The sequence below is a fragment of the Corvus cornix genome, chromosome Z (assembly GCF_000738735.6).
Source record: "Corvus cornix cornix isolate S_Up_H32 chromosome Z, ASM73873v5, whole genome shotgun sequence".
Classification (NCBI taxonomy): domain Eukaryota; kingdom Metazoa; phylum Chordata; class Aves; order Passeriformes; family Corvidae; genus Corvus; species Corvus cornix.
In genome coordinates, this window is record NC_046357.1 from 16,166,500 (window position 1) to 16,193,786 (window position 27,287).

Consider the following 27,287-nt stretch of genomic DNA (forward strand, 5'->3'; position numbering starts at 1 on the left):
TGGAACTCCCTCTCTCAGCATTACCATCCTTCAATTCACGCACCCATGCCTCCAGGACAGAAGTTGGTTTTCCATCCCTCATTCCATGTTTTCCCCACTGTCACACAGGAAGAACCATAGGTCAGTTCTGTCTGCTTCTGGTAACAGGGCCTCTGGTCTGCACTGATGTGATTTGGAGAAGGCCCTCTTTCAGCTCCTTCCTGAGTTTCTGATGAGTCTTGTCCATTCTATCTTCCATCTTCTATATGGTCTCTGACAGACTCCTTTCCACAGCTGCAATTCTTGCTTGTGTTGGGCCGTGCACAGTGTCTGCATACGCCCGGAGCCTCCTCACCATAGAACTCACTGTCTCATCCCTGTCATTCTATGTCATCATTGCCAAAGCAGGGGCGTATTCTGGTGGTGTGTGTTCTGCAAGTTTCAGCCACATCACCAGTGTACATTTTACCATGTCAGGGCTCCTAATTGCTTGGTCACCTGAGAATGTGATCTTTATCACTGCCAGTTCTCTCAGGCATTGAATCCCTTGTTCCATGGTTTTCCAGGGGTTTAGCTGCAGCTGGAGATCTTCTCGGCACAGGTGTCCTTCCTTCACACTTCTTAAGAGCTGTGTCCAGAGACTGAGAGCTTCAGGCCCCCTTGTCATCCCTTGGTCAATACTTAAATCACGTTACAGGGATCCCAAATGGCTTGCTTCAGTGCCATCCAGAATTGTACCATTGCCTGCAGCATCCCAGATTCGGACCATCCAACTTAATATAGTTTCATCAGGCTGTTGGGTGTAATCCTTCCTCAGGGTACAAAGACTCTCTATGGACAGGGACTCAGTGATGATTTCAGGTTCCAATTCCTCTGCTGGCTGTGAAGGTCCTGGCTGCCCATCATCATCCACTGGGCAAACGGATTTGGTTTTGTGTTTCTTTCTCTGGACAGGGGCAATTGTTATTGGTTTAGGCTCCCCATCTGCTTTAGCTGCAGCCAGAGTGATTGGGGTGTCTGCTGGCTTATTATCCTGCTCCTCTGGCTGCATCTTCTGCCCTACATTATCTAGCAGCGTGTGGTAAGCGTTAGCCAGGACCCAGCACATGGCAATGAGCTTTTTCTTTTCATCAGTGTTGTTATTGCAGTTTTCCTTCAGATACTTCCCCACCTCAGCTGGATTCTGAATTTGTTCGGGGGGAAGTTCCAGGCTACTGGGTCAGAAAACTGCTTCAGGGTCTGGCCTATGTCCTCCCATACCCCACATCACTTAGGATTTTCCACAACTGGGACAGGTGTCTGCGCAACGCCTCTGGAAATCTCGGCCCTTATTTTAGACAAGCTGGAGACCACATAGAGAAACCCTGCTAGATAACATAATAAGAAAATGGTATCTTTGACATCCAGGGGAAACTGGACACTTTCAAAAGGTGACGTGCCAGACCTGAAAGGGAAGAGGGAGATGAAGGGCTGGGAATTATCATCTCCTGCTTTACCCCTAACAAACTGGGTGTAATTGCTAATACATTCCAAAAGGAAACTACCAAGACCAGAATGGAAAAACAACATGACATACACATTCTCAATGGTTTTCATTATGTCAACCAAACTTTGAGAAATCACTAACACCAGGCATATCAAAATGGCAGTCCTGATTCTTATTCCTGACTTATAAAAAGTGTAAGCCAGGGACCTGACTGCCCACAGCTGTGGACATGTACTTATGGCTAAGTTCCACAGAAAAACTATTAAATCAAACAGCATGGTCTTACTGCTGTACCTCAAGACAAAATGCTTCAACCCAAAATGTTGGGGTTTTCTTCCACTTTCACATGCCCCTTAAGTTGGGCATGTATTGGTTTTGGAGACAAAACTTCAGGAGGAAACACTCTGGAATGATGTCTCCTCTGATTTTGCCACGTTTTACAAGCTTACCTGAATGCACACCATGGACATGGTTCTCAGTAATTTATAAAAGGGGGAAACAGTTGCCACAGCACTAGCAAGTGCTGTAGCTTTCTTCCTGCTCAGATAGCTCAGGCCATGGGAAATGCAAACTCCTAACTCTTGCTTCAGCTCCCATCTGATGTGCAGGCTGCAAACTGGGTGCCTTTCTCTTCAGGATAATCACAGGCTGCTTTGTATAAAAAAAAGTACCTTGCTGCAGCTGCCTCCTTCACTAAGTACATGAAATTTTCAGTGTCCATGGGGATCATCTGTGAAACTGGGTAACAAAGGATTCCATGTAATTGCCTTTAGACACAAGAAGCGTGCATGGCATTTCTTGGTGGGAAAAGATTATGAGCAGAGTCTGTGTTTCTGTACATTACACTTGTCACGCTGCAGTAACAAAGACAATACATTTTAATGTTATTGTAGAACACTTGCCACACAGAACAGAGGTCTCAGTGTTTCCCTCAAATTTCATTCTGAAGTATTGCTATTCTAAAAATTATTAAAATTCCCAGGTCATTAAAGCCATTGGTAAATTAATCACTGAGTCTATTGCACAGCCTGTTAGGAAGCCCAGAGGAAATAGGCAACTTCGTCCAGGTCAACAGGATAGTCAGTGAGTAGCACCGGGGTCTTCTCAAACAGCTCCCCCTTGTAGCTGCGCCATTTGCCCGCTGGCAGGTAGACATCCCGCTCCTGCTTGCCCATCTCCAGCACCGGGGCCACCATGAGGGTGTCCCCGATGAGGAACTGGGAGTCAATCCGGTGAGTGGCCTCGTCACGGGGGGAGATCCACCAGATGGGACGGATGATGGGGTCGCCCGTGTCAGTGACCTCCCCCGCCAGCTCCAGCAGCAGCGGGGCCACCAGTGACTCATGGAGCTCTGTGAACTTCTGCGCAATCTCCACCACCTCCTTGTCGTAGAGCCAAGGCGGGATGGAGAACTGCATGGAGGGCATGAAGGCCGACAGCTCCAGCCAGCGCACGTACAGCTCCCGGTCAGGGATCTCCACTGCCCTCTCCGTTTTGTCAGGGAGAAAGTTTCCTCCAATCATATCCGGCAGCACAAATGGGTACCCCAGCATGCTGATGGTGAGCACAGTGGGGATGAGGGACTTGAGGCCCAACTCATAGCCCCAGACAGAGTCACGGTCGATGATGCGGAAGAAGCAGGAGATGTTCTGTGACTGGTATCCCACTCGCACCTCAGCCAGCTCGTAGAAGGGGATGGCCATCTCTGTGTAGCGCCGGGACCAGATGCTGGGGTCCGACAGCGGGCGGAAGGTGCTGAACTGCTTGGGCAGGTAGCTGGTCTCACCCGCATCGAACTTGAAGGAGGAGATGCCGTACTTGTGCCGGAGTTGGCGCAGGTGGCTCTGGAACCAGTCCCGGGCTGCTGGGTTGGTGAAGTCCAGGATGGCCCCAATGCCGTTCCACCACTCCACCATGGCCGGCAGCCGCCCTGACGGCTCCTTGATAAACAGCTGACGCTCAATCCCCACACCAAAATTGGAGGAATTGTAGTTTATGAAAGGATGAGTCCACAGAGTGACCTTAAACCCATCTTCTCTCAGCTTTGCAAACATCTCTGTTACGTTGGGGAACTTGACAGGGTCAAAGTCAAAGTCCCCATAGGCTTGCGTATACATGTCATCAATCTCAATGTGGCTGCAGTTAAAATGGTACTTCTTAATGTCTCTTGCAAAATTCAGAACTTTATCCTGGTCAATATCTTTCTTGTAGAGTGCCCAGGTGGACCATATGGGGTATCGGAAGGCGTTCTCAGCAGGGATCTTGGAGGGCTTGTTGAAGTACCTGCGCACCATGTACTTGTGGATGGAGGTGACGTCGGAGCCCACGCAGACGCGGTAGCTGAGCTCGGGGAAGGGCTGCTGGCCCAGTGGGGGCTTGTAGGGCGAGTCCTTGTAGCGGGCCTGGAAGAAGAGAGTGCGCTCAGTGGCGTTGAAGCCCAAGTGGAAGGGCACGGAGTCGTTGATCTTGATGGCCGCCGCCTTGGAGGAGAGCCAGTAGCGCTCCAGGATGCCGCCAAAGCTGTCGCGGAAGGAGTAGACGTCGCTGGTCACGTAGGGCACGGGCTCCTGGTAGCCGGCCAGGCGGATGGGCCAGTGCTGGGTGCTCATCTCCGAGCCCCCGTACCAGTGGGCATCCTCCCAGAACATGGTGTGCTCCACGGCCGGGCCGGCCTCCAGCTCCTCCCAGCGCACACGGTAGCACATCACCGTGTCCTTGGGTTTCACCGTCTGGATGAAGAAGTTGAGCGGCCCCCGGCTCGAGCGCGAGCAGCTCAGGATCTCGCCCTCCTTGGAGCACGACTCCAGGTCCAGGCTGCCCGAGCGGAAGGCCAGCCGGAACACCACCTCCCCATGCTGGTTGCGGATGATGAAGCCGTCCGCCCGCAGGTCCATCAGCTCCGTCTTGAGCCGCTCCGCCTTCCGCAGGGACACCGTGTAGTAGCACCAGGCCACCACTGCGGCAATGAACAGGATGAGGCCCAGCAAGATGGCACCCAACATGGGCCTCAGCTCCTTGGAGGGCTTCTGCTTCACCAGTGTGACATTTTCAGGCAAGGGCCTTTCTTTGGCATCCCCCTTTGGAACGTTTCCATGTTTTCCCGAGCGGTGGGTAATCTGACTGTCCATTATTCCTTTGCAGCCTCAACACCTGATTAGAAATTTTGCTGCTGACTCCAGCCAGTGAAGAGAAAATCCAAGATGCTGTATGAAGCTGTTTCTTTCACAGTGTCCTTTCCAAAGCTTGGCTGCTCACACCTGCAATATTATTTCATAAAACAGAGAGTTATAAACACCAAGAAAACCCAATTAAATCTTGCTGAGGACTGCAGCTCCTCTGCTCCGTCTGCAGCTCAGCCTCCCTGCCCTGTGGCTCTGGCTCACTTTGCTCTGCAGTGGCAGCCTGCTTACTGGCAGCTGGGTTGAGCTTTTTTGGAGCATGTCTGTGCCAGGATTCCTATGACTCTCACTTGGCTGCAGCCTCACTCCATCCCACAGAGCAAGGATGAAGGGATGAAAGTTAGACCAGAGCCTGGAGGAAAATGGGGCCTGGGGAGGGGGCTGGTACCTGATCACACAAGCTGGACATCACAGGCTGATCTGTGTTTACATTGAGTCCTGCTGGATTTCCTTTCCTGCCCACAACCTCTCTGTATTAAACACAGGCAGAGAAATGCTGCACTGAAGTCTCCAGGCTCCACCTGCTGCTCCCCATCACCCACCCAGGGATGCAGATGGTGAGAGATGTTTTATCTCCCTGCACTTTGCTCCTTTCCTGAGCTGCATGGGGATGTGGGGGTGTGGGGACGTGTTTCTCTTTTCCTTTCCACTGCCTGCCCTGCTACCTATTCCAAAGCCATCACCCCAGGAAAGCCCCTCTGGCCCTGGCAGGGGAAAAGGGAATCTTCCACTACGTCTCTGTCTCTGTTTTCTTATTATCATTCAGTTCTCCTAATTTATTACAACTCTGTATGTCCTGGGCTTATGCCAGGCAATATGCTACACTGCAGTGAGGGTGGAAGATGTTTTGGTACAGAGTATGAGGATAGGTGTATTAAACTGAAGTTGTTGCAAGACCAGGACTACATCAAAACCTTGTTTTGCTGAGAAATGCACAGAAGGTGACATGTTCCAGCTGCATCAAGCATCACCAAGCCAGCTAATGCAGCACAGCTGAGCATCTACTGCCAACAAAAACACAGGCAGCAGTAACTGAGGCTGGTGGCTCAAGGCAGTGTATTCTGTGCAACCAAGCTTGTGGGTCCCCTGGCCCCTTCAGGGGTCTGTGGGATCTGACAGGAAAATGTGCAGGAGCAGCCTATATGGAGAGGGGGAAAAGGAGCCAGCTTGCTCATGTGAGCTGTGCCCAGCAATACATGGCTGGGTGTATTTACCCGTGTCACCATGACATTGGGATCTAAATATACAGAGATGATAAGCCACCCAGGGAGCCATTAAAAATGCCAGAGGTCACCACGTTTTGGATCGATCACAGCAGATCCCAAACCACCCAAATCAACTGCCTGGTTAGTTTTTGAAGTGCATTCTTGGGATGAGCGAGACTTAGTTGAGAAAAACAGCTGGAGCGGATAAAAGTGTTCCAAGGCAAGACCTGGCCGGGGAGGGAGTAAAAAAAGGACAGTTATTGCTGCCCCAAAGAGACGGTGATCCAGGACAGGCGTGGTTTAGGGGAGCAGGTTGGATTACATGTGCTCAGGGCACTCTGCCAGCCTCAAAGTGCTCAGACCTGGCAGCCTCCCAGTGCTGGCGTGGCTCCTGGCACAGCTTTGCAGCTCCAGCCCGGGTTGTTTCCAGTGAAACCCTTGTGTTTTTGCAAAACAACATTTTCACTTTGAAGGTGTTATTATGTGCTGTGTAAGTCCTCAGTTGCTGGCTTCAGAGCTTTCCTCCTCTTCTTCCTTCCTCCTTTCACCCTCCCAGCCAGCTTGAAGATAGGACTCTCCTTTAAGACAAGTTGCACCATTTTCCAGGGTGAAAAAATAAGGAATGGAAAGAGAGGGGTTTCTTCTTTCTTTTTTCTTCTTTGTTTTCTTTTTTCTTCTTTGTTTTCTTTTTTCTTTTCTTTTCTTTTTCCTTTTCTTTTTCCTTTTGAGTTTCTTGAAGCTGCACTCCCATCCTTTAAGATTTATGTCTCCTGAACGCATTAAACATCTGCTGGCCTAGCTGGCAGCCTGAGTGATGCCCAGGGGTGATGAGAAGGACTTTTGCTTAGGGATGCACAGAGGTGACCCAGAGCCCAGATCCAGCCCTATCCTTGCTCCATCCATGGGGTTATGGCATCGCAGAATTCCTTACCTGTGAATATTTAACTGATCCTTGCAAAGCCTTTCTGCTCTGGTGAGTGCTTTATTAACCCACCCAGAGTGCAAGTGCTCCCAAGCCAGGGTGGGATGAATTCTCCCATAGTGCCCTGGAAGCCAGATGTTCCAGGGATACAGGCACTGCTGTGTTATATTTGGGCTGCTTTATCAGGTGCTAATCAGGTATGGATCTGGGCCTGTCCGTCCCCCAGGCTGGAAGAAGGCAGGATTCCTCACCCCAAGGATCTTAGCAGGACTTAGCATGCACAGATTAAACATTGACATATCCAGCACTGTGATAAGCAGAAATGAGCCAGGACTTTAGACCCTCTTATAGCTAAACAGGAGCTTCAAGGGTTTCAAGTGACGAAACACATATCAGCCAGCTCGAATGGCAGCTACACACCTAAACCCCTTAGTACATCTACCCTCAGAGTCTCCTTCCCCCAGATCAAATTTATCCCCAGAACCTCCCCATGTCTCTTGGCACCTGTGTCAGGAGTTTGTCAGGCCTTCACTCAGGTTCCAGCTATGTGATTCCTGAATCCTCAGATTTTCACCATTCTAAGACCCTGAGGCTGGCTCAGTTGGTGCTAATAGCACCAAGGTCATGGGTTTGATCCCTGTATGGGCCATTTGCTTAAAAGTTGGACTTAAGGATGATCCTTGTGGGTCCCCTCCAACTCAGAATATTCTGTGATTCTGCATATGTTTGCCTTCCTGATGGTTCAGGGAGAGCATCACTCTTTAAAAAACCCATCAAGAAATAATTCTTCTTTTAAATAGAGGGATAGTTTTCTATATTGAAGTTCCTTTTATTACAGGTTATCAAATACTTAGTCGGTATCAGGTGCTTGTAGGGAGAGTATACAACATGTCCTAGCAGAAAGAGCCGTAGGGAGCTAAACATAATAAGCCACAAACAAACTACTGCCTTGTCAAATGCTGCAAGAACTGATTAATCATTTACCAAGCCCTTTTAGACTGTTTAAAATGGACCTTTTTAGCAGAAAAGTCATGCAAAGTAGAAAGCAGTACCCATTAGCTCTCATTTCCCGCAGCAGCTTGGCAAATATGGGTGGTGTATGGGGGATTTATTGCTACAAGGGACCTGGAGGAGGTTTGCTCACCATTTTTTCTGTGCATATAGATGATGCGAGAAAAGAGGTATCTGCTGTCTCTGCAGCTGAGGAGGGAGAGCCAAGGTTATCGCATCAGCTGCCACAGATTAGCTACAAACCCAACAAGGCTTAACACAAGGTGGAAATGGCTCGGGAATGGATGCAGAGGGTGAAATGACATTGCCAAAGATGCTCTGCAGGCCATGTGGTGCAGGTAAGGGCACCAATGTCTCTGCTATCACCACACAGCACTTACAGAACACCTGGAGCAGCACGAGGAGGTGGAGAGCAAGGACACAGTCAGAGTCCGTCCCTCAGAGGGGTGCAGGATCCTGCTCCACCTGGAAATACACTCATTTGTGTCCTTAAGCAGGGACAATACCAGCCCTAGCGCTGAGTGCACCCCTCACCCCAGGTGTGGGCTTTTAGAAATTCCTGATAGCTCCAGTGAGGGCAACAGTGATGGCTGGCCTCACTGCTTCAACCCTTGGCCCCTGGGGATCTAACATGGATCACTGGGTTGAAGCATCAGTTTGGTTTATATTAACTCCGTATCAGCAGCAGAGTGGGACCTGCTGGGAGGCCTGTGTCTGTATCTTGCAGGGATGCACCAGCAACATGGAGAGACCTTCACCAGCTCACACCACCAGACAACTCTGAGCAGGCTTATTTCCGGAAACCATCCTGATTTGAGGGGCTCTTCCCTACTCCCCAGGGCTCCTGATGCCTGGAGGGTTTTTAGCTCACCTCAGCTGTGAAGGTGGCTGCACAGAAACTGCCTGTACAGAGTACGGCTGCAAAGGTGATTGCCCACTGCAAGCCTGACAGTGTCATAAGCCCCCTGGAGCCTTGCAAATCCAGCTCGGGTCTAGAGGAGGAATATTACCTGAGGTTTTTCCTAATCCAGAGGATTCCAGTCCCTCAGTACTGGGGAAAAAAGGTAGTGTTTACTCCATAGGTCTTTCAGACCTAATTGCTACATAAGCAGGCACTGGAAGATCCACTCCTGTCCTCTTGTTCAAACAAACTCCTCCTCCAAAGCCAGCAGAAAAAAGCCTTGCAAAATCAACTTTCTCCCTTTTTCAGAGCTCTCCCAGACTCCTCAAGATGCATGCAGTGTCCATGTGCTGCTCCAAGCTGCAAGTAGTGGCCACAGCATCCTACTGCACGCTGGGAGCCGCTCTGCCCATATCGTTGGGAAGGAGCTCCATCTGCCGAGCCAGTGGCCCAGGCTGAAAGCCAGGGACCATTGCCAGACTGCCTCAGGGCTGTGGCGTGACCGGTCATCAGGCACCTCCTGGGTAACACCGAGCTCATCAGACCCTATTTACCAGGATCAGTGCTCATGAGGAGCTCCAGGGGTGTTTTGAGGTGCCTTCCTCTCAAACAAACTGAGCAAGGAGGGATAAGCAAAGTGCAGGTGAGGGGAGAAAAGGTCCTTCCGCGCTACAGCTGCAATCACGTAAGCAGGCTGGGGGACAGTGGAAATACAGGAAAAGGGGGAAAAAAGGGTGCTGTCATCTCAATCTGCTTTTAATGAAGTCAGTAGGCTGAGCTCATGCCAGGTGAAGGAATAAGCCAGGAAGTCACCTGGGTCTCAGCTAGGCTTTCTCCCACTTAGTCCCAGGCTCAGCTGGCAGCTCTTCTTGGAGAATAAGCTCCTGAGAGCTGCCTGCAGTAGCAGAGAGATGAAGAGGCTCAATTCTTGAAGGCTTTCCTTGAAGGGGAACTGCTCTAGTTTGCTATTTTCTCATGACAATGAGTCAGAGACCTACCATAAGGGCAGGGCTGGGCAGGTCCTTGAGGGATGTTTCAGGCTCTGCATGGGTTAAGCCACCAGCCTGCCAGGGTGAGGGGTCCTGGGAAATGCATTTCATGCCTGCCCCTGCGGGACTTCTTGTGGCACTTACACACCCACAATGGGAGATGAGGCTCTCAGGCAGGCTGAGTGCATCTGCTCTGGGCTCCCCATGGTCTCCTTCTGCTGCTCACATGGGAGCAGGTCTGCAAGGACTCATCTAAGCCCAGGCATCTCTGCAGCTGTTGCTGTATCCCAGACCAGCTTCACTTCCCAGCCATGGGAGCCTTTTGGGATGTAAAAATTTGTTTTTCCTTCTGCATCCCTTCTTGGAGATACAGGATCTTTACTGTAGTTATTTTCCTAAACATCTGATGGCATTTGATCTCTGTGAACAAAGGTTCCAATGCAAAGAAAACCTGACAAAGATCAGGGAGCTGAAAAGAAAGCCAACAAGCATTTCCACCTTGCCCAAAAGATGTTATTACCTTTGGAGAGAGGAGAATTTCACCTCTAAAATACTGAACAAACTCCCCAGAACCTCAGTCCTCCTCATTGGGCAGACACGGTTTGAATTTTGCCATTTCTGTTCTGGGATAACATTAAAAGGGTAAAGGATTGAGCTCAGATTTTAAGCCACTTCCTCATGTCCCCAGTGTCACAAAGCACTGTGATGGCTCCAAGGCTGGGGTGAAAGCGTAGCAGATGCCTGTGTTGTCCCTGAGCATCCCACAGGTTTAGGGCTAGTGAAATATTTGCCTCCACTTGCTCTCCCAGCTGCTGTGTGCAGGAAAGAAGTGCCTCCCTGTCCCACATCGGACAGGGCTGCAGTTGTTGTGTGGTGAGTGACCCCTGTGTGTGAAGGTGTGGTGGCCTTCCATCACCATCAAGTGATGAAGTTTCACTTGATCATCACTTCAGTCTGATTAAATGCACCATGAGCTGCAACATGAGGAAGAGCAATGCACCCATCAAACTGATGATGGAGACAAGAGCAAGGCTGCTCCATGGGACTTGGGTTGGCAAGGACTAACTGACATGGAAATTACGTGACCAAGAGCCAGAAATTACAGGAATCTCCTGCTCCATGTGCGACAGGCCACAGCTGGAAAATAGCTTGCTCTCTCCTAGGGACATCCCAGGAAAAGCTGTGAAAACAATTTGAAGAAAGTATCCCTATGCATGAAGCTTTGCCATTCCCTAAGAGAGCCAATGCAGTGGGGAAGAATAGGCTCTAGGACTACAGAGCAATTTTATATGCAAATACTTTCTTGCATATATAAAGAAATAAGGCCAAAGTGGTGGCCTAAAAATCTCAATGGCTGATGTTCAACTGATTCTTTTTGGTCTGTGCTGACAGGTTGCTTTTAGATTGACCACTTTTCTCCAGGGCTTAAATAGGGCATTGGTTTCTGGTGTGGGCTCTCCTCAGTGTGGTGCCAAGGAGATGCAGTGAACAGTGTTTGTATTTTCAGTCCCAGCCCAGTAGCAGAGCATTTAACATCTGCACTTTTAAAAATTAAAAATGCTTGTAATTTATCACAACTTGATCTGTTCCCATGGGGAAAAACCCCACAGTAATCACAAAGAAACCAGCTGGTATTTTTCTTAAGCACAGTGCTACAGTAAGACAAGAGCAACCTCACCAGGGCAAGAATTTACCCCAGCCTTCCCCTTTGTTTAGTTGTAGAATATCCCTTGCTATATCCACATCTGGTTTGAAGCCCAATTCCCTCTCTGACAGTGGGAAAGCTGGGAGCTGCATCATCTCAGGGCTGTGCAAAGAGGGAGCTGCACCATTGCAAGGCTCTGACCTGCATGGATCCCAATACTGCACTGTTTCAATGTGACAGCTTGGCCACTGAAAGGAGCAGCTGCCAGCCCTTCAGCTGACTCCTGGTCTCCTGGGCAAAGCTGGGAGATGTGACACTGGTGCCATGCAGGACTGGACCCCAAAACTGAAAGTGAAGCCACCATTTTTTATGTGTTCTTATGCAAAAGACTTAATGGTTTATTCAGGTGAGAATGACCTCAGCGAACATATGGGACAGACAAGAGCTGAGAGGATGTGGCTGAATGGGAACATCTTGCTAGCAAAATTGTAACTCACTTGCCCTGCTGCTGTTTCACATGTTGGCCTTTGCTGCTTTTCCTTCAGGAGGGATGTGAGGTTTCCTCCCTGTGCAGAGCCCAAACTGATGCATGAAAAGCCAAATTCAACCTGAGCAACCCTCAGGATGACAAATAGGATAAACCCACAGCAGGAGCCTGCTCCCCATCCAGGAGATCAACTTCCCCTTCCATCACCTTCCGGCTCTAGGACAACTACAGCTGGTTTGGGAGGTCTTATCTCTGCCATGAGCTATAACGCTGGCTAAAATCGGGGATAATTCTCTCTAAAGAGAAAACGACCCTGTGACAGCACAGCCAAGTGCAAGGTTTCAGCAGACGCATCCCACACCCCTCCGGGCACTCCTGCTGAACTTTGCCTTTTCTTGCCAGGCCAGCCCTGCATCCCCCTGCGTTCCCAGCCCTGGCAAAGGCAGCGGGCCAGCCTGCTTAGCATGCGTCTGTCATTGCTGGGAGCAATCGCTGCTGCTAAGGAGCCGAGCCCGGCGGCTGCGAGCATCTCGGTCCAGCGTCCCCCCCACCCTGGCTCGTCATATGATTTCTCCTAAGGGACAACTGCTGAGCGGACTGTGTCTCCAAGCTGATCCTTTGCTGATAAGCCAGCTGCCAAGCCTCCAGTGCTGAGACAAAGGAGTTTTTCTCTTCCCAGCAGGTTTTTCTGCTGTGAATGACAGAGAAAGGGGTAAAAGTGAGCTGTTTGGCACTCCTCGTGGGCGAGAGGCTTTGGGGGCTCTTTCTCCCCCGCTGTGCTGGCAGACCATGGAGCTTTTCAGGCTGAGCCTGGGCTGCATTTGCCTCCTTCCTTGGCTTGAGGGTAAGTTTCTCCTCCTTTGGGGTAGCTGTAAATTGGGAAGAGAACTGCCTCTCAGGTTTTAACCTGCTTTCCTGCTGAAGTGTTGTTTGGGCTGCAAAGCTCTGAACCCATCAGCTCTAAGACAAGTGCCAACAGGAACATTTCAGGGCAGCATTTAAAATGGGATTAAACACGGGTACAGAAGAGAGAGTGACAGGCTGGCAAGGTGGTGGGATGGTTGGGACACCGTGGCATCATGCCGGCTGCTTTTATAAAGTGCTTTTAAGCTGCTAAGAGTAGTGGATGAATAAACCTGATCGGGAGGGAGGCAGGCACTAAGTGACCTCCTAAGAACTAATGTTGTTCCCTGCCCCAGCTGCTCCTTCCCAGCAGAAGTGAGTGAGCTCAGAGCATCTAGCAGCATGGGAGACAGTAGTGGGAAGTGTAGAAGTATTAGTCCTGCTCCTGTGGTGGTCGGCTGGGAGTGGGATGTGCTGGGAAGCTGCAGAGTCTGCACTGCTCACCTCCATGGAGCAAACTTGGTAGAGGCTCATGTTGACATCCAGCTGCTTTCTGAGGTTGCTCCAATCCTGTATCCTGCCCACGCACAGGAGTATTTTGAATCCAAGCAGCCCTGGTTTTGACATGCATGGATAGATTCAAAAAGCAGAAGTCCCTGCTGAGCATCATCCCTGAGATCCAGAGCAGTGCTACCCAGGAACAGTTTCCCATGAGTGGTGCTACCCACAGTGTCACCCATCCCATCACGGACACCAGGAAGAATCTATTTTCTTAAAAAAATTAGCTCAGAGAAAAGTTCCTGAGTTAATAAGCCTTTTTATTTTGCTGCTATAACTGAGATGTCAGGTTGAAATGGACTCATTGAAATAAATCCCTGAAGTTTTTCAAGGCTCATTCAGTCCCTGAAGCTACAAGGGAAACAGTCCTGCAGTTTTACATGCTACATGCTCAGAGCTGTCCAAACTCCCTCAGCCAGAGGACTACAACTATTTGGGCTGCCCAGATGGGATGTTTATTCCTTAAAGACAAACCCCAGACTGGCACCTCTGACCAGCTACTTTCCATTCCTTGCTCCACAAGTATGTGTTCCTGGGGATGCTTTGAGAAGTTACCCCTCAATTTGCTCTGCAGCTGGGTAAAAGGAGAAGTTTGTGCTCCTACAGGTTTGACTTCTGCTCCATCTACTGCTGTTTTCTGTACACTAAAAGTTGCCAATTAAAGTGAACTAAATCTCTCCCTTTGTAGAGCCCCAGGCTGAAAGCATGTCCCTGTACTGGTAAGGGGTGATGATGCACATGCATCTTTTAAAAGTTAGAGGAGATCTGGTTAGGACCTGGAGACATCATGTCTCCATGTCTATGGGATGCCAAGAGAATAGAACAGCCTTCAGCATGTTGCTCTTCCTCTGCCTCTAATGCAGATCTTTTCTGGTGTTAGAATAAAATGATTTTTTTACTACTGCCATAAAACAGAATACTCATGGTTGTGTTTTATTAGGAAAGTATGGAGGATCACAGGACATTTCCTTCCTAGTGTAATGCTTTTGGTGCAAACGTGATCAGCCACTGCATTTCAGCCAGACCAGTAACAAAACAATAAAACCACAACTGTTTTGCAGAAAGGAATTCATATTCCCAATGCCTGGAAATGCCCAAAGAAGCTCAAAGAACAGAGCACAAACATGTTCATACTTAGGGCTGATCTCTCCCTGCAGCAGCTTCTCCCCATCCCCTCCTGCCTGGGTCTGCTGAGTTTTAAGGCTGCTGGCAGGACAGAGATGCTTTCTCTCAACAGACCTCTGAGGGGTTGGTTTCCTGCTGAAAACTGGAAATCCTGGAATTTCCTAATCTGGTTCTGACAGTTGTTTCTTTGGAAAGTACCTGCAAGCAGAGAGGAGGTGAAAAGTTTTCTTTAAAAGCAATGGTGACCCTGTGAGGTGCAATGGGCAATGGGAAGTCAGGAACCAGCAGGATCTGTGCCTACATGCACAGAAAGAAAACTGCTGAAATAAAACTGCATTTAACACTGGCTCTGGACCCTCATGCACTGGGTGTAAGGCTGGTGGTGGCTGTGTTTGGCATCTTGGCCTGATACCATATCTTGGGAGCCACTCTCCTCCCCCTCAAGCCCATGGCAGTGCTGGCTGCTCCCTGACCCCTCATGCCCTGACCTCAAAAGGCAGCCCTAAGCATTTTGCTGAAGAGGCAGAAAGGCCAAGCTTGTAAGATACCTCTACTCCCCCATTACTTTTCCAACCTCCAACTATTTTTCACTCGGGGGATTTCTGGGCTGTGATATGTTTAACTCTTCAGTAGCTACCAGAACTTCTCCCTTGGCTTGTGCAGGCTCTCCCTGGCAGCAACAACACACAACGCCTGGGTGCAGACCTACCTCCTGCACACTGTGACCCTTCCCTTGGCACCCCTTGTCCCATCTAGGATCAGTCCTTGACCAGTCAGCCCCCTTCTATCCTCTCCAGACCTCTCTGGATTTTGTAGACACCCATCATATCCCCCGCTTCAGGGACTGGTTTTCCCCACTTGCATCAGCTTTGTGGTGACTTCACCAACCTCCCCTGCTTCCCATCATTTATGGATTTTTTTTTCCCCATACCAAAACCTTCCTTCTTTTCCTATGGCTGCTCTGCTCCCTTGGAGGCCTTAGCTGAGATGCTTGGTCAAAAGTGGACCTTGCAGTAATGTGGAAAGATATGAAGCCCTGTTGGTCAACCAAAAGCAAGATATTCTTAAGAAAGCAGAAGTGATTGGGAAAAAATATGGGCCAAGCCACCCCAAACAATTTACAAATGTCTTTGATCAAGCCATCACAAGGCACTGCTTAGAAACAGCAGAAACTTTATCAGCCACACTGGGATAACTGGTAATCAAGGCTTTCTCAGTGGCATTACCTTAATTAGGAATATTGCATGGATTTTGCTCCTAATCCTACATGGAACAGCATGTCCCAAGGGTGACCATGCTGCAGAGAGGCAGGAGCCTGTATTTGCTTGCTTTTCTATCTTGTAACCAGACAGAGTGTCAGTATCATAGGATAAATGAGCTGGGATCAAGAGCCTTGCTAGAAATTGTTTATTTTGTTCCTAAAAATACAAAGAGGCCAAAGTGTTCAAGTATGAGCAGCCCAAAGCAGGCATCAGCTTGGGCTCTGTGGGTAAGGCTGGCATTTTCCAGAGACGCTGAATCCCATCCTCAGGGAGTACTCTGGATGCTCTGGTTGCTCCAGGTTAACATTCCTAAAATGTTACGGCTGATGACCTTATTTGTTGGACCGCTGGGCAGCGGGACTTGGGATGTCATTTTGTCTCCTAAGTAAAGATTCTTGGTGCCTGATGTGTATCTCAAAGTAAACATACCCCAGGTTTAGCTGTGGGTCTACCCCCACACTATGACTGTGTGGGGCACATGCAGTGGCTGCTGCCAGTCACATGTAATTGCAACGTTTGCTGCTATTGTGCAGGTAACAAACACAGTGATTCTTCAGAGGTGAACATGAAACATCAGGGACTCTACAGAGAGCAAAACACGTATCTCCTGCTGGGTCACACAGCAGCACTCTTTAAAGCGTGATAAAAATACCCAAAACTTTCAAACAGACAGTCATTGCCAAGCAATGAAAAGAAAAAACAGCAAAGATTGTGGCATGCTTAATAATAAAACCTGTAATAAAACATATGAGAAAAAGACGTGGATGAGCAGCCTAGAGAGAGAATACAGAAACTGCCAGCAGAAATTTTCAAACATATCTGAAGTAGGAACTTAGTGGGGGTCAGGAGGTCAGCAAATAACTGACACAAATGCAAGAAGCCAATCAAAAGTAGAGCAGTGTAGAAAGGCTGAATGAACTATTGGCTCTGGTGCTCACTTCAGATGTGGTCAGGGAGGTCGTGGCAGACACTCTCTGCAGTTTGAAGAGTGTTATCAAACAGAATTGGCAACAGAGGAATTTTTAGGAAGAAAAAAAAAGATAAATAATCTGTGGCAAAGGATCAGCCCAAATGCCATCTGAGTTACAGGAGTTACAGGAAACTGAAGATGACAGTTTAAGAATTTCTAAGGAGAGTGTTAAATTCTTATTTAAAGCAACCTCAACACCAAAGGGCTGCATTACAGCAGTAATGTCCCTTTTAAGAGGGATCCTAGCACAGCCTGGGGAGACACAGGTCCCTAGGTTGCATCTCAGCATCAGGCAAGTCAGTAGAAGCAAAGAACAGCATTTACAGACAGATAAACATGAAAAAAAGTCAATGCAGCTTTTGTAATGGGAAGGTCTGACATCCATGATGGTATCAATAAGCACATAAATGGGCTGAGCTGACCAAGGCCTTGTGCCAGTGTTTGCAAAAGGCTTTTGATGAGCATCTTCCACCAAGGCCCTTAAGAAACTCCGTTCTCATGGAGCAGGAGAGAGACCTAGCCCACAGGCTGGAACAAGAAGGTGGAGTTAAGTTTACAATGATCACAGCAGTGATGCTATTAGCAGGTGCTCAGAAAGATCAAAAAGGGTGAATAATGAAGTAATTAGGCTTGCTGATGCCACAAAGTAATTAAGAATAATCAAAACTTAAGTTGATTGTGTGAAGTTGCAGATAGAGTTCATGATACTGATGGAGCAACAAAATGTTATTTTTCTTTGAACTTCAGAGTTGAAAAATAAAATGTTGTGGGCAAAACCATTTTACCCATAAATACCCAGTGATACTCTCTGAATTAGCTCATACTGAGCACTGGAATGGCTGCACAGAGAGGTTGTGGAGTCTCCCTCTCTAGAGACATTCAAACCCCACCTGGATGCATTCCTGTGTCACCTGCTCTAGGTGATCCTGTGTTGGCTGGAGGGTTGGACTGGATAATCCCCAGAGGTCCCTTCCAACCCCAGCAATTCCGTGATCCTGTGATTTTTGGAAGGAGGCACTGGCATCTTGCTGTCTTGAGTGAGCCCGTTACTTGTCTGATTCCTACCCTCTTTCTCTATTAGCAAATGTTAATGGTCCAGTGCTGGAGACAGGATCCCGAGCTCAGCAGATGTTTTATCTGACCCAGCACAGTTGTCATATTCCACTGCTACATTTTAATGCATGTCTCAAATTATTACTTTGGAAATGCGTTTCTCACTGTTAAGCTGAAGCAAAGAGGTGAGAATCCTGAATTCCAGATCCTAGGGAAAAATGGCGAGGGTGGGGTGGGGCTGGGGGGATTGCATTAATCCATTTCAATTTTCTAAAGTTTATTGAAAATTACGTATGAGACATTTCTCCTGCCTTCAGAAGCTGGCAGAAACTCAAATCTAAAGTGCATTAAACATCTTACCTCTACCCAGCCCTCAGTAAGGGTTCAAGAGAACAGGACTCACAAGTTATCTACAGATAGCCCAGAAATCTAATTTCCGTTTAGGCACATTGGCTCGGCAGGAATTGTCTGGATTGGTGGCTATCAAGGTCCATGCAAGTCAGTATCCCAGTGAAGACACCTCGATCAGACAATCTCAGAGCTGGTGCAGAAGAACTGTGGTTTCTGGCTCCTCTCCTCAGGCATTCAGGCAGAGCAGAATGCCCTGAGCTGTTTCTGATTTAACAGCCCCAAGGCACGATTAATTTAGCAGAACCCTAGAATTTCCTGAGAGAAAAACATGAGACCTGCTTTAAGCTATTGTTTATACCCTTGTTATTGTGTACCAGATTCTGTTTATACTGTCACTAATCTTTTCAGATACTGAGCCAAATACTTGTATTGGCTCAGTATTGGGTTTTTTGCTTCAGGAAAGGAAATTCTGCAGAAATAGTTTAGATAAAAATCAGTGTTCTTGTCTAACATCACTTTTCAGTGTCCTCTTACTCTTTATGCTCAGTGCTATATGCTGATGGGATTTTTATAACTCTGTCTCCTGGGAAAAAGAGAGAAAAAAGGTCACTGCAAAAGCTGGGAGTTGCCATGTGTTGTTATTAAAAGATTTCTCGGAATGTTCAGAAATTCTATTTCTATCCATCTATCTTAGGCATAAAACACACAGCAGAAGGTACACCCGCAACAGTGATGGATGGTTTAGCACTTAACATTTTGCTCAGGATATTCACAGGCCACACCTGATGAAGTTATACTGAAAACAGTGGCAATCCTCCAGCTAACATGATGATATCCATCCTAAGTCATCCCAGATGTTAGGTAGGACCTGTTGCTCTTAAAAGCAACACGCAATTACAGAAATTGCTTCAAATTATGTGTTTATTGTGGGACAGCTGCAACGCCTCTCTCTTACAAAAGGTTTTTTAAAAGTGGTACCTTTGTTCCTAAGGTGCACAGACCAATGTCAGGTATGCTAAATCCAAGAAAATTTCAATACTTACATGAGCTGACTCAGCCAAATACTTACACACTTCTGGTGAGATATGGTTTTATCCCTGCACTGCTTTAACATCTCCAGAAGCCACTTAATGGAAAGTGTAGCCCGAGGTGGCCTAGTTGGTCCCAGATGAACAGCACATGGGGGATTTCAACTGCTCTTTTATAAGAAAGATTTGGCCTGGATAGGGGCAAAAGATCCCTCAAACCATCTAATTATTTTGGAGGGAGGGAAGGATGGCTACCTAGATAAAGCAGTTGAAGTACTGAATTAAATATATATAGGCAGATATTTGATATAACCATTGAAGTTGGAAGGATATTTTTCCTCATTAGTTACATGGGTTACTTACGTAACTGTTATTTTCCTCTAGCATTGCTCATGGCTATTTGCATGCTCCTTTTTTTCCAAGAAATGTCATTCCAGAAAATTAGGAAGCTGTGGGAACTGTTTATCTAGGCATGCCCATCCAGGAAAGGACTGGTGGGTTACATCTTCCCTCCCTCAGAGTACTTACAAGGAGATGTGTTAGCCTCAGACATGCACAGTACTAAACCATACTCTGATTGTACCACAGTAGCAGAGGGACAAGGCTTCCTCATAAGAAACACCCGGCTGGAAAAGTGCATCCGTGCCTCCCACGAGACCAACAGCATCGGCCTGGCCAGCTGCAAGGAGCACTCCCAGCAGCAGCAATGGGGCTGGGACCCCGACTCCGGCACCATTGTCAGCCTGCACACACAGTGGTGCCTGTCGGCCCACAGGACGCGTGAGTACGCTCTGGTCAAGCTGGAGCCCTGTGGAGACTGGAAACGCCAGGCATGGTCCTGCAGCAAGAAGGGACACTTGACTCTGCAGAGCTTGGGCTTCCACCTTGGCACCAAGGAGGGAGGCCACAAGGTCTTTGTCTCCAGGGAGAAGGACAAGTTCAGCAGGTGGAAGACGTTAGCAGATGAAACCATCTGTACTGCTCCCCAGACAGCAGCTCAGAGGCCCAGCAAACCAACACAACAAGCTCTAGACACATGTGTGTGGATCTATGAAAGTAAGATGAGGTAGATTTAGTGTCGAATAACATCTAACTTTCATGTCATCCAAGCCACCTAACACTGGGCTTGCACCCATCATTCTAACTCAGGTTCACTTTGGCCCCACCTGGAGAAACACCAAATGGCTCCAGCTCAGCCCCACCACCCGGTACCACTGGTTTCCAGTAGTGGCTGTTCACTGTTTTCCAGAAGCGCGCAACACCTTACAGGATCAGGTCTCCAAAACCCAGCTGCATTTCTGAGGACAGGCAAATATTTTGGTTAAATATTTCTGAACTGGTGCCCACACCTAAGAATAGCTGAAATTGCTTGAGCCTTCCAAGCACAAAACAACCAAGGAAGTCTTACAAAGTCAGGCACTTTAGACTTTGAAAGATCTTTTGGTACTTTGGAATGTCTTTTTTGGTAAGACAACTGGAGACAGCTGAAAACCTCTTTTAAACTTGTATGAATTATTGAGAAGCAGCTGTATCAGAAATTACTGCTTCAGTTTATGAAATTAAAGCTCTCTCCTGTGAGACCCCAACAGTGCACCTTTCCCTAACGAAAACCAGTTCTAACCTTCATTCCACATTCTCATTATCCTCAGAAGTGAACTTTGCTCCTGGTGCCCAATGTGGCCCTAAAGAAATTGGTGAACACTGCAAGTAGTGGGAGGTAGCTTAAGTGTTGCCCTCCCTTTGCATTAAGAAATCCCAGATGATATCAAAAATTATTAAAAATTGGGTTTATATTTCCAGTTTATGGCCTTTGCCCTTGCTGAAGAGAATCTAAACTGTGCCTTCATGAGAGTTCACCAGCCTTTGTCTAGACTGGACACAGAAAGTGCAAAAACACTGGTCTTGTCACAACTTTAGGAGTTTGACACAAGGCTACTAGACACCAGGCATGGTCATTGCACGAAGATCTGACTGTGATCATTTGTCACATGCCCAGTGAAGCCCACTGCTGACCCTGATAATTCATGGTCCATTCTGCTTCACGCACTCATTTAAGTTGTTTCTGCAAAGAAAGGTGGTTTTCACTACTTTTGCTGTAAAGTTGTGTGCAGGACTGAGACCTGAAAATCACACTCAATTCCTCCTCTCCTCCTCCCCTCCTCTCCTTTCTTCAGAAACCCAAAAAAGAGCTGGTGTTTGTAATGGTTTTCATGTGTTTGTCCACTCTGTAGGTGATGAGGTTTCCAACATCCCTCAGGGAAAATTATTTCCCTGACAGGAGCCTATTCCTTACCTTAAGGTTGATGGACCCAATGAAATTTTGAGCTTTGCAGAAATGAGTAAAGAGAAAATGTGATGTATCTTGTTAGCATAAGCAGATGGATTATAAGTATAACCTTCTGACACAGAGAGGCTATATCTAATTCAAAATAAAAAAGAGATACATCAGCTGCTTTGGCTATCAGGTGCAGAGAAGGTGGCCTTTTTCCCCTCAAGGTTTTTAATTAGCCAACTAGAAGGTCAACATGTAATTATCATAGTAGTTACAAGTGTTAGTGTTAACATTAAGTTAAATACGAACCATACAAATTAGATACCATAATAGGCTAGTCAAATATAGGCTAGGAAACACATGGAACATTTAAGATATGGGAAAAAGGCATGTGAAAAGAGTGTTTTCATTCCCCAAGGCAGTGTTCCTGGCAGCCCAGGGCTGCCTTGGAGCCAGGATCCCCAAATAAGGCCGTGAGGATAAACACACAGCAGCCTTTGAATCAGGTTATGCCACTTGGTGTGTCTCATTCAAACTCATAATTTTCCTATCAATCCCATGGTTCAGTCTACTGGAAGGAACCTCTGACTGCTCAGCAACAACATCAAAGTCCTACGTATTTGTTTAGGCATTTCTTATCTAACTTTCAGCTGATCATCAACAGACAACTTCTACTTTGGCAGGTTATCTGCTCAATAAATTACACCTCTGTAGCTGTGGTGTGGGTGCTCATGCCAGAGGATGGATTGGGGTTTGGATAGGCAGCAGGGAGCCCTGAAGTCACGGTTTTCTTGGTCTTGGCACATGCATCATTGCAGAAGAGGGGTGAATTGCAGACACCAAGCTTCCCACAACCTCCCCTCTAGCAGCAGTTGGTTCCCCACACAGCCTACTCTGCAGTAGGACTGGAAGGCAAAGGAAGGTATTGAGCCTTACAAGAGGTATGCACTACTTACCACCCTTTGGATCCCATTTTTATATCTGCAGTGTTGTTAATAGCTGTGATTCTTCCACTTGCCTCTCCTTCATTCTCTAACAGCTAGTGTGACACTCATGCTTTTTAAACCAATGACCACATCTACCACCAAAAAACAAGCTCTGCTTTGGTTTTTGATTCCATCTTGAGAGGTTCATTTCACCTTAAAATCTGTGAGACCTGAAGGCCCCTGATGCACAGGAGGAGGTGATTGCTACTGCACCACAGCCTGCTTGCCTTGCAGGGCAGAAAATCATACCAGTAGGGCTGGGTTCCTTTTCCTTGCTGGGCTGTATCCAGGTTCCTACAAAAAGTAAATGATAATCACACAGATCTTTGCTTTATTTCATTCCAAGCTAAAACCATTGATTCATCAAAGATCGATGCCGTGGGCAGAGAGCCTTCTGTGAGCTTGACTGACCCACCTCTGGCTACCAAATTCAACAGCACAGTGTCTCCAGGGAAAACCAATCAAGCACAGCTCCCGGCAAATGAGGGTGAGTACTCTTCTGAATGCGTAAGTGAGAACAGCAGGAAGGAAAGTGTGGGCAGCATTTCGAGGTTACTCAGCTATTTTCAGTGGTGGAAAAGTACCTGAGGAGTTCTGAAGAACTTCCATGCGTACCACCAAGTGCTTTCACCCAACATGCTAAGGAGCTTCCCTTGGCAAGTGGTTCAGTAATACAGGCTTAACCTGGAGGCACAACCACCAAAAGTTTTAGGAGTAAAAATTATCTGTGGCTGGGGAACACCAAGTGACAATAAAGTTTCCTTTTCCTTTCTGGGTCCCATACAAAAGGGATTTGTGGTTACAGTGAAGCCTCAGGAGGAATTTGGATCCCCGGTCCAACTGGAAGCTGCTTATCTGAGTCTTTCTGCTTCTTCCACTAGATCCATCCCACAACCACTCCAAGAAGCATGGAAATCGGGGGAAAAACACTGGGGCCAGGCTTGCAGGTAAGTCCAGGGATCAGCCAGAGGAGGAAGGGATCAGGCACCTGAAGGTTCATTAGTGCCCCTGCCCATACGTTTCCCTGGGGTACTGCTGAGGATGGTCACTAGGGAATGAGGGCACAAAATTACCTGTCAGAAAGACTCTTTTTAAAGATTAAACAAATCTCCACAGGCTTGTGATAAAAAAAAAAAAAATAGTAAAAACATGCAAATGCTTTGTCCCAGCTCACCAGGAGAATCAGATACCCACTAGCACTGCTGCTTTCCCCCAGCCCTGATATTTTGATAACAGATTTCTGATATTTTATATCAGAAAGCTGCAGAGTTAAGAAGCATGAAATGTCATTGTCTTCATAGCAAGAAAGAAAACCTTTTGTGGTCACTTTCAATAGAAGGACGCTGTGCAGTGTAAAAGCAGCTGTAAGATGTTGATCTTGTAGGCAAATCACTTTTCCTGTTTTCTGGCATTCTTCAGGGACATTACAGGTGATTTTTTGTGGCAGTTGTGGCTATCGCACAAGGACAGGGGTATGTTCAGCAAACACATGATGCTTTCTATGATACCCTTTCAGGCACCAACTGGAAGACGGCCATGCTTGTCCTCAGCCCCCTGGCATTCATACTGGGATTAATAATACTGACACTCAATGTTCACTACAACAAGTAAGTGGGAGTCGGGTTCATTGGCTTTGCCATGAACAGCATTTCAAAGAAAAACTCCAACATTTCAAAACAGTCTTGATCTTGGCACCCTTCCCCATTCCATACCTGATGTCTCTGGCTCTCAGCTGATGGCTCTGGTCACCAATGTGTCACCCTTGGTGATTTCTCCTCTCTGCCACCCTGTTTATCCATCCCACTCTCTGACCCACCCAAATGCAGCCACTAATGGTGGCTCCTCCTCTCCTACACACCTCATGTCATCACGGAAGGAAGTGGCATTACAGTTGCTGACAGAAGCAACCAAGTGACAGACATGCAGTTATTCTCTTCTCTCTTCTCCTAGGAAGAAGAAAATCCTCTCTGCTCTGAAGGGCTCTCCAGCCAACAGCAGCAGAGTTGATTTACGGGAGCAGACCCCCTTACGAAGAGGCCCCCAGCCATACCTTCCACCATCCCGCTCCCCTTCGCTGAGGCATGGAGAGATCCTCATTGAGTGGAAAGACGGGACTGTCACTCCTCTTTTTGATAACATCAACTACCAAGTGGACTAGCTCCAAAGTGACAGAGTTGTTGCTCCATCCCGTGTCACTCTTCCCACCAGGAAGAGTGCCACCACAGCTGATCTCCTCCCTACCCTTGCTGTTTTGACAGGAAGCACTGTTTGGGGGTTTTTTCTAAACACTTGAGTACAATCTCCTTGCACAGCACAAGGTTGAAGCAAGGGGAGTAGATTGGTTTGTATAGGCACATGCTGCTTAGCAATTCCAGAGTGCTTTAACCCATAACAAACCCCAGGTTTACCTAAATGAAGCTGGGACTTTTGCCAGCTACAACTACCCATTGAACCAAAATTCGAGTTACTGAGCATATGAAAAAGTGAAACTTTGAAGACAAGGTGAAAGGTAAAAAACAAAAGTCCTGAAGATCCTTAAATTATTTTCAAGATAAAACTAGCTGCCGGCAGACACAGAAGGCTGCTGGTTACATTGTCAGTGTGAGAATGTAATTAATAAGCACTGCCTTCTACAAAATCCCTTCTGGATATCTGCCAAAATATTCATTCCCACCAAGTTGTCAATTAAGTAACAGCAAGTCATTCTTCTAACTTAAAAGGTAGCACTCCCCTGTCCTCTCTGCATCACAGCAAGAGTCCTGCCAAGAGACCATGTGTCTCTCAAAATGTTTCCATATTTAGGATGTACTAAACCTTATTATAACACACATCCTCTTTTATTATATAGACTGGTAAGTAACATCGGTCATGCTTGTTGGGGATATTGCATATAGAGCCACTTTATACCAGCTTCAGTCTCTGATTTCCTATAATCATATGGAATAGTCAATTAATAGATATATTGCTCTACCAGAGCAGTAATATAGTTGTTTTTCTTTTAGACAGGAGTAAGACATTGTTTTCAGCCTTTACACTTCTTGTTTGAGCATAATTACCTGTGACTGTCACACTCGATCCTGATCTTTTCTCGGTGAAACTTGCAGTGTCTTAGTGCTTTCCTAATACTCATGAATGTATGCTTTCCTTCTCTCTGATTTTGAGATGATGTAATCATGGCTATAAGTCAGAAATTATGTGGAGAAAGAAATAATAACACCTAGAAATTACAAGTATGAGCTGTGTCAGTGTATTTGTTCAGTAGAGCAAGAGAAACCACATCCTCAGGTCTCTTGCTTGAGCAATGCCTTTCACTTGACCTAAATTAAGCTGTTCTGCTATTTCAGTGTAGCTTGGACTTCTCTAGAGTTTGGTTTTATTTAACCTATGGCAGAAGTCAGGTCTCTCCAGGGAATTTAAAATCTCTGGGTTTTGTTTGGTTTTTTAAAATTTTTCTTTTTAAATGGTAAAAAGTTTACTGTCATGTGATATTATTATAACCGAAAAATTAACTGGTCTAAAAAAAAATAAAAAAAATAAAAGCCCTATTGGTTTAGGTCATAAATAGCATAGAGGTTGGAAATAAGTATCTTCGCCAGGCAGATTATTCCATAATTATTTACTGGAGGGTTTCCCAGATGCTCCTTGGGAAAATACTTTACTGCTAGACATGGGCAGAGGAAGAACTCTTTCTTCACCAGTGAGCAGCAAGAATCAGAGTTAAATTCTGACTTTCCAACATTTCCACTTTAAACGAAACCCAAAGTCTCTGGGATCAAAAAATGTGCAAGCATTGATGCCTTGAGAGGCCACCTAAAACAGAGACTAGACAGGAGTAAAGGAATAAAGGCAGGTATTTATTTGAAAGGCCTTCAAAGGTACCCCCTGGGGAGCCAGAGGCTACTGCCAAGATGGACCCCAAGATGGACCCCAGGTCATGAGTTCTTCACATTTTTCTAGGTTTGGTTCATTTGCATAGCAGGGTTAATTCTCCAATTAAAGCTTCTGTTTAATGATGTAATTTCCCCTAGCTCACCTGCCTCTTAAGATGTTGGTTTATACATTTTGGGCCTAGGACAGTCTGAGTGTCCTTGGAGAGCAGGCCTGGACAGGCTTTGTTACGTCTACCTAGCATAAGAGAGCAGAAATTAACAGGCTACAAGAAACTTCAGAGTTACACACTAAGCAATACAGAATTTGAAAAATATAAAAGTTAAAACCTAAGGCGTCAGCATCATTTTACTCAGAGAATTTGTGGGAACACATTCTGTACATAAATCACTCAAAATACACACACAGTGCCTCACCAATTATCACAGTTACACCCCTTGGAATCTTGTCCAAGGAGCACATCACCTTACAGTGCACAGCACCGGTCACCCTCCAAAACCTTGACGCGCTTTGGGAACACTGTATAAGCAGTGCCATTAGAAGGGAAATACTGGCTTGGAGCTGAGCTGATGCTGTGCTTTCCAAAGCACCAAGTGCCTGTGTTCATTACTGCTGAATGGGCAGAACCGATGACTTGCTAATGACACTCTAACTCCATCTTAATATGCTAATCTTGCTCATAAACACGAAGGCAGCAACACCATTGTTTACACAGCCCTGATTAAATGGTAGCTCAAACAATAATAAAAAACCAAGTCTGAAGCTGCACAGGCTTTTAACCCTGCTCTCCCACTCTCACTGGTTGCTCCACTCTGCCACCACCTGAATGAAACACTCCTGAGCAGTGCTCATAATCAGAATAAAGCCTGACTGTAATGTGGAGGAGCACTTAAGTTTTTTAAGTGTATATATACATATATATTTCTATATTAGAGCCCCCTTATAGTGCATCCCTTTTTTTTGCAAATAGAAATACACGCAATTATAAATTACTCCACTGGAAGATAATGGAGTGACAAGCAAGAGACTCCTGTCACACTGGTACCAACATTATTAATGCCTGCTCCCCCAAAAGATGAGTGGCTGCAGCCACAGAAGCATTGAGGGTATCAAACAGACACAAGATTGCACATTAGCTTGGATATCC

The 27,287-nt window shown here is 46.9% G+C and overlaps 2 protein-coding genes across 3 annotated transcripts in view; one reads left to right on the forward strand and one right to left on the reverse strand.

The window, feature by feature from the left end:
• Nucleotides 1-477: 477 nt before the first annotated feature.
• The window catches only part of LOC104686549 (myogenesis-regulating glycosidase-like), a 32,214-nt gene continuing 5,404 nt past the window's right edge, over nt 478-27,287 (reverse strand). The window contains exon 2 of the mRNA XM_010395050.4: nt 478-4,722. Coding sequence (XP_010393352.3) covers nt 2,497-4,593 — 2,097 coding nt within the window. The 5' untranslated portion in view covers nt 4,594-4,722 and the 3' untranslated portion in view covers nt 478-2,496. The remainder of the gene's footprint in view (nt 4,723-27,287) is intronic.
• On the forward strand, nt 12,228-25,485 carry LOC104686547. 2 transcript variants are annotated; one of them, XM_010395048.4, is made up of 6 exons: nt 12,228-12,648; nt 19,583-20,050; nt 22,599-22,739; nt 23,134-23,199; nt 23,769-23,859; nt 24,203-25,485. In XM_010395048.4, the coding sequence occupies exons 1-6, from the start codon at nt 12,594-12,596 to the stop codon at nt 24,408-24,410; spliced, it is 1,029 nt and encodes a 342-aa protein (XP_010393350.2). In that variant the 5' UTR covers nt 12,228-12,593; the 3' UTR covers nt 24,411-25,485. The 2 variants fall into 2 exon arrangements, with proteins under 2 accessions (XP_010393350.2, XP_010393351.2); XM_010395049.4 differs by having other exon boundaries at nt 19,586-20,050.

Excerpts from the sequence above, each read along its gene's own strand:
- LOC104686547 (XM_010395048.4), top strand. The coding sequence starts at position 12,594 with ATGGAGCTTTTCAGGCTGAGCCTGGGCTGCATTTGCCTCCTTCCTTGG. Across the intron at positions 20,051-22,598 it reads ATGTGTGTGGATCTATGAAA|CTAAAACCATTGATTCATCA; the intron begins GTAAGATGAGGT and ends TTTCATTCCAAG. Across the intron at positions 23,860-24,202 it reads CTCAATGTTCACTACAACAA|GAAGAAGAAAATCCTCTCTG; the intron begins GTAAGTGGGAGT and ends CTCTTCTCCTAG.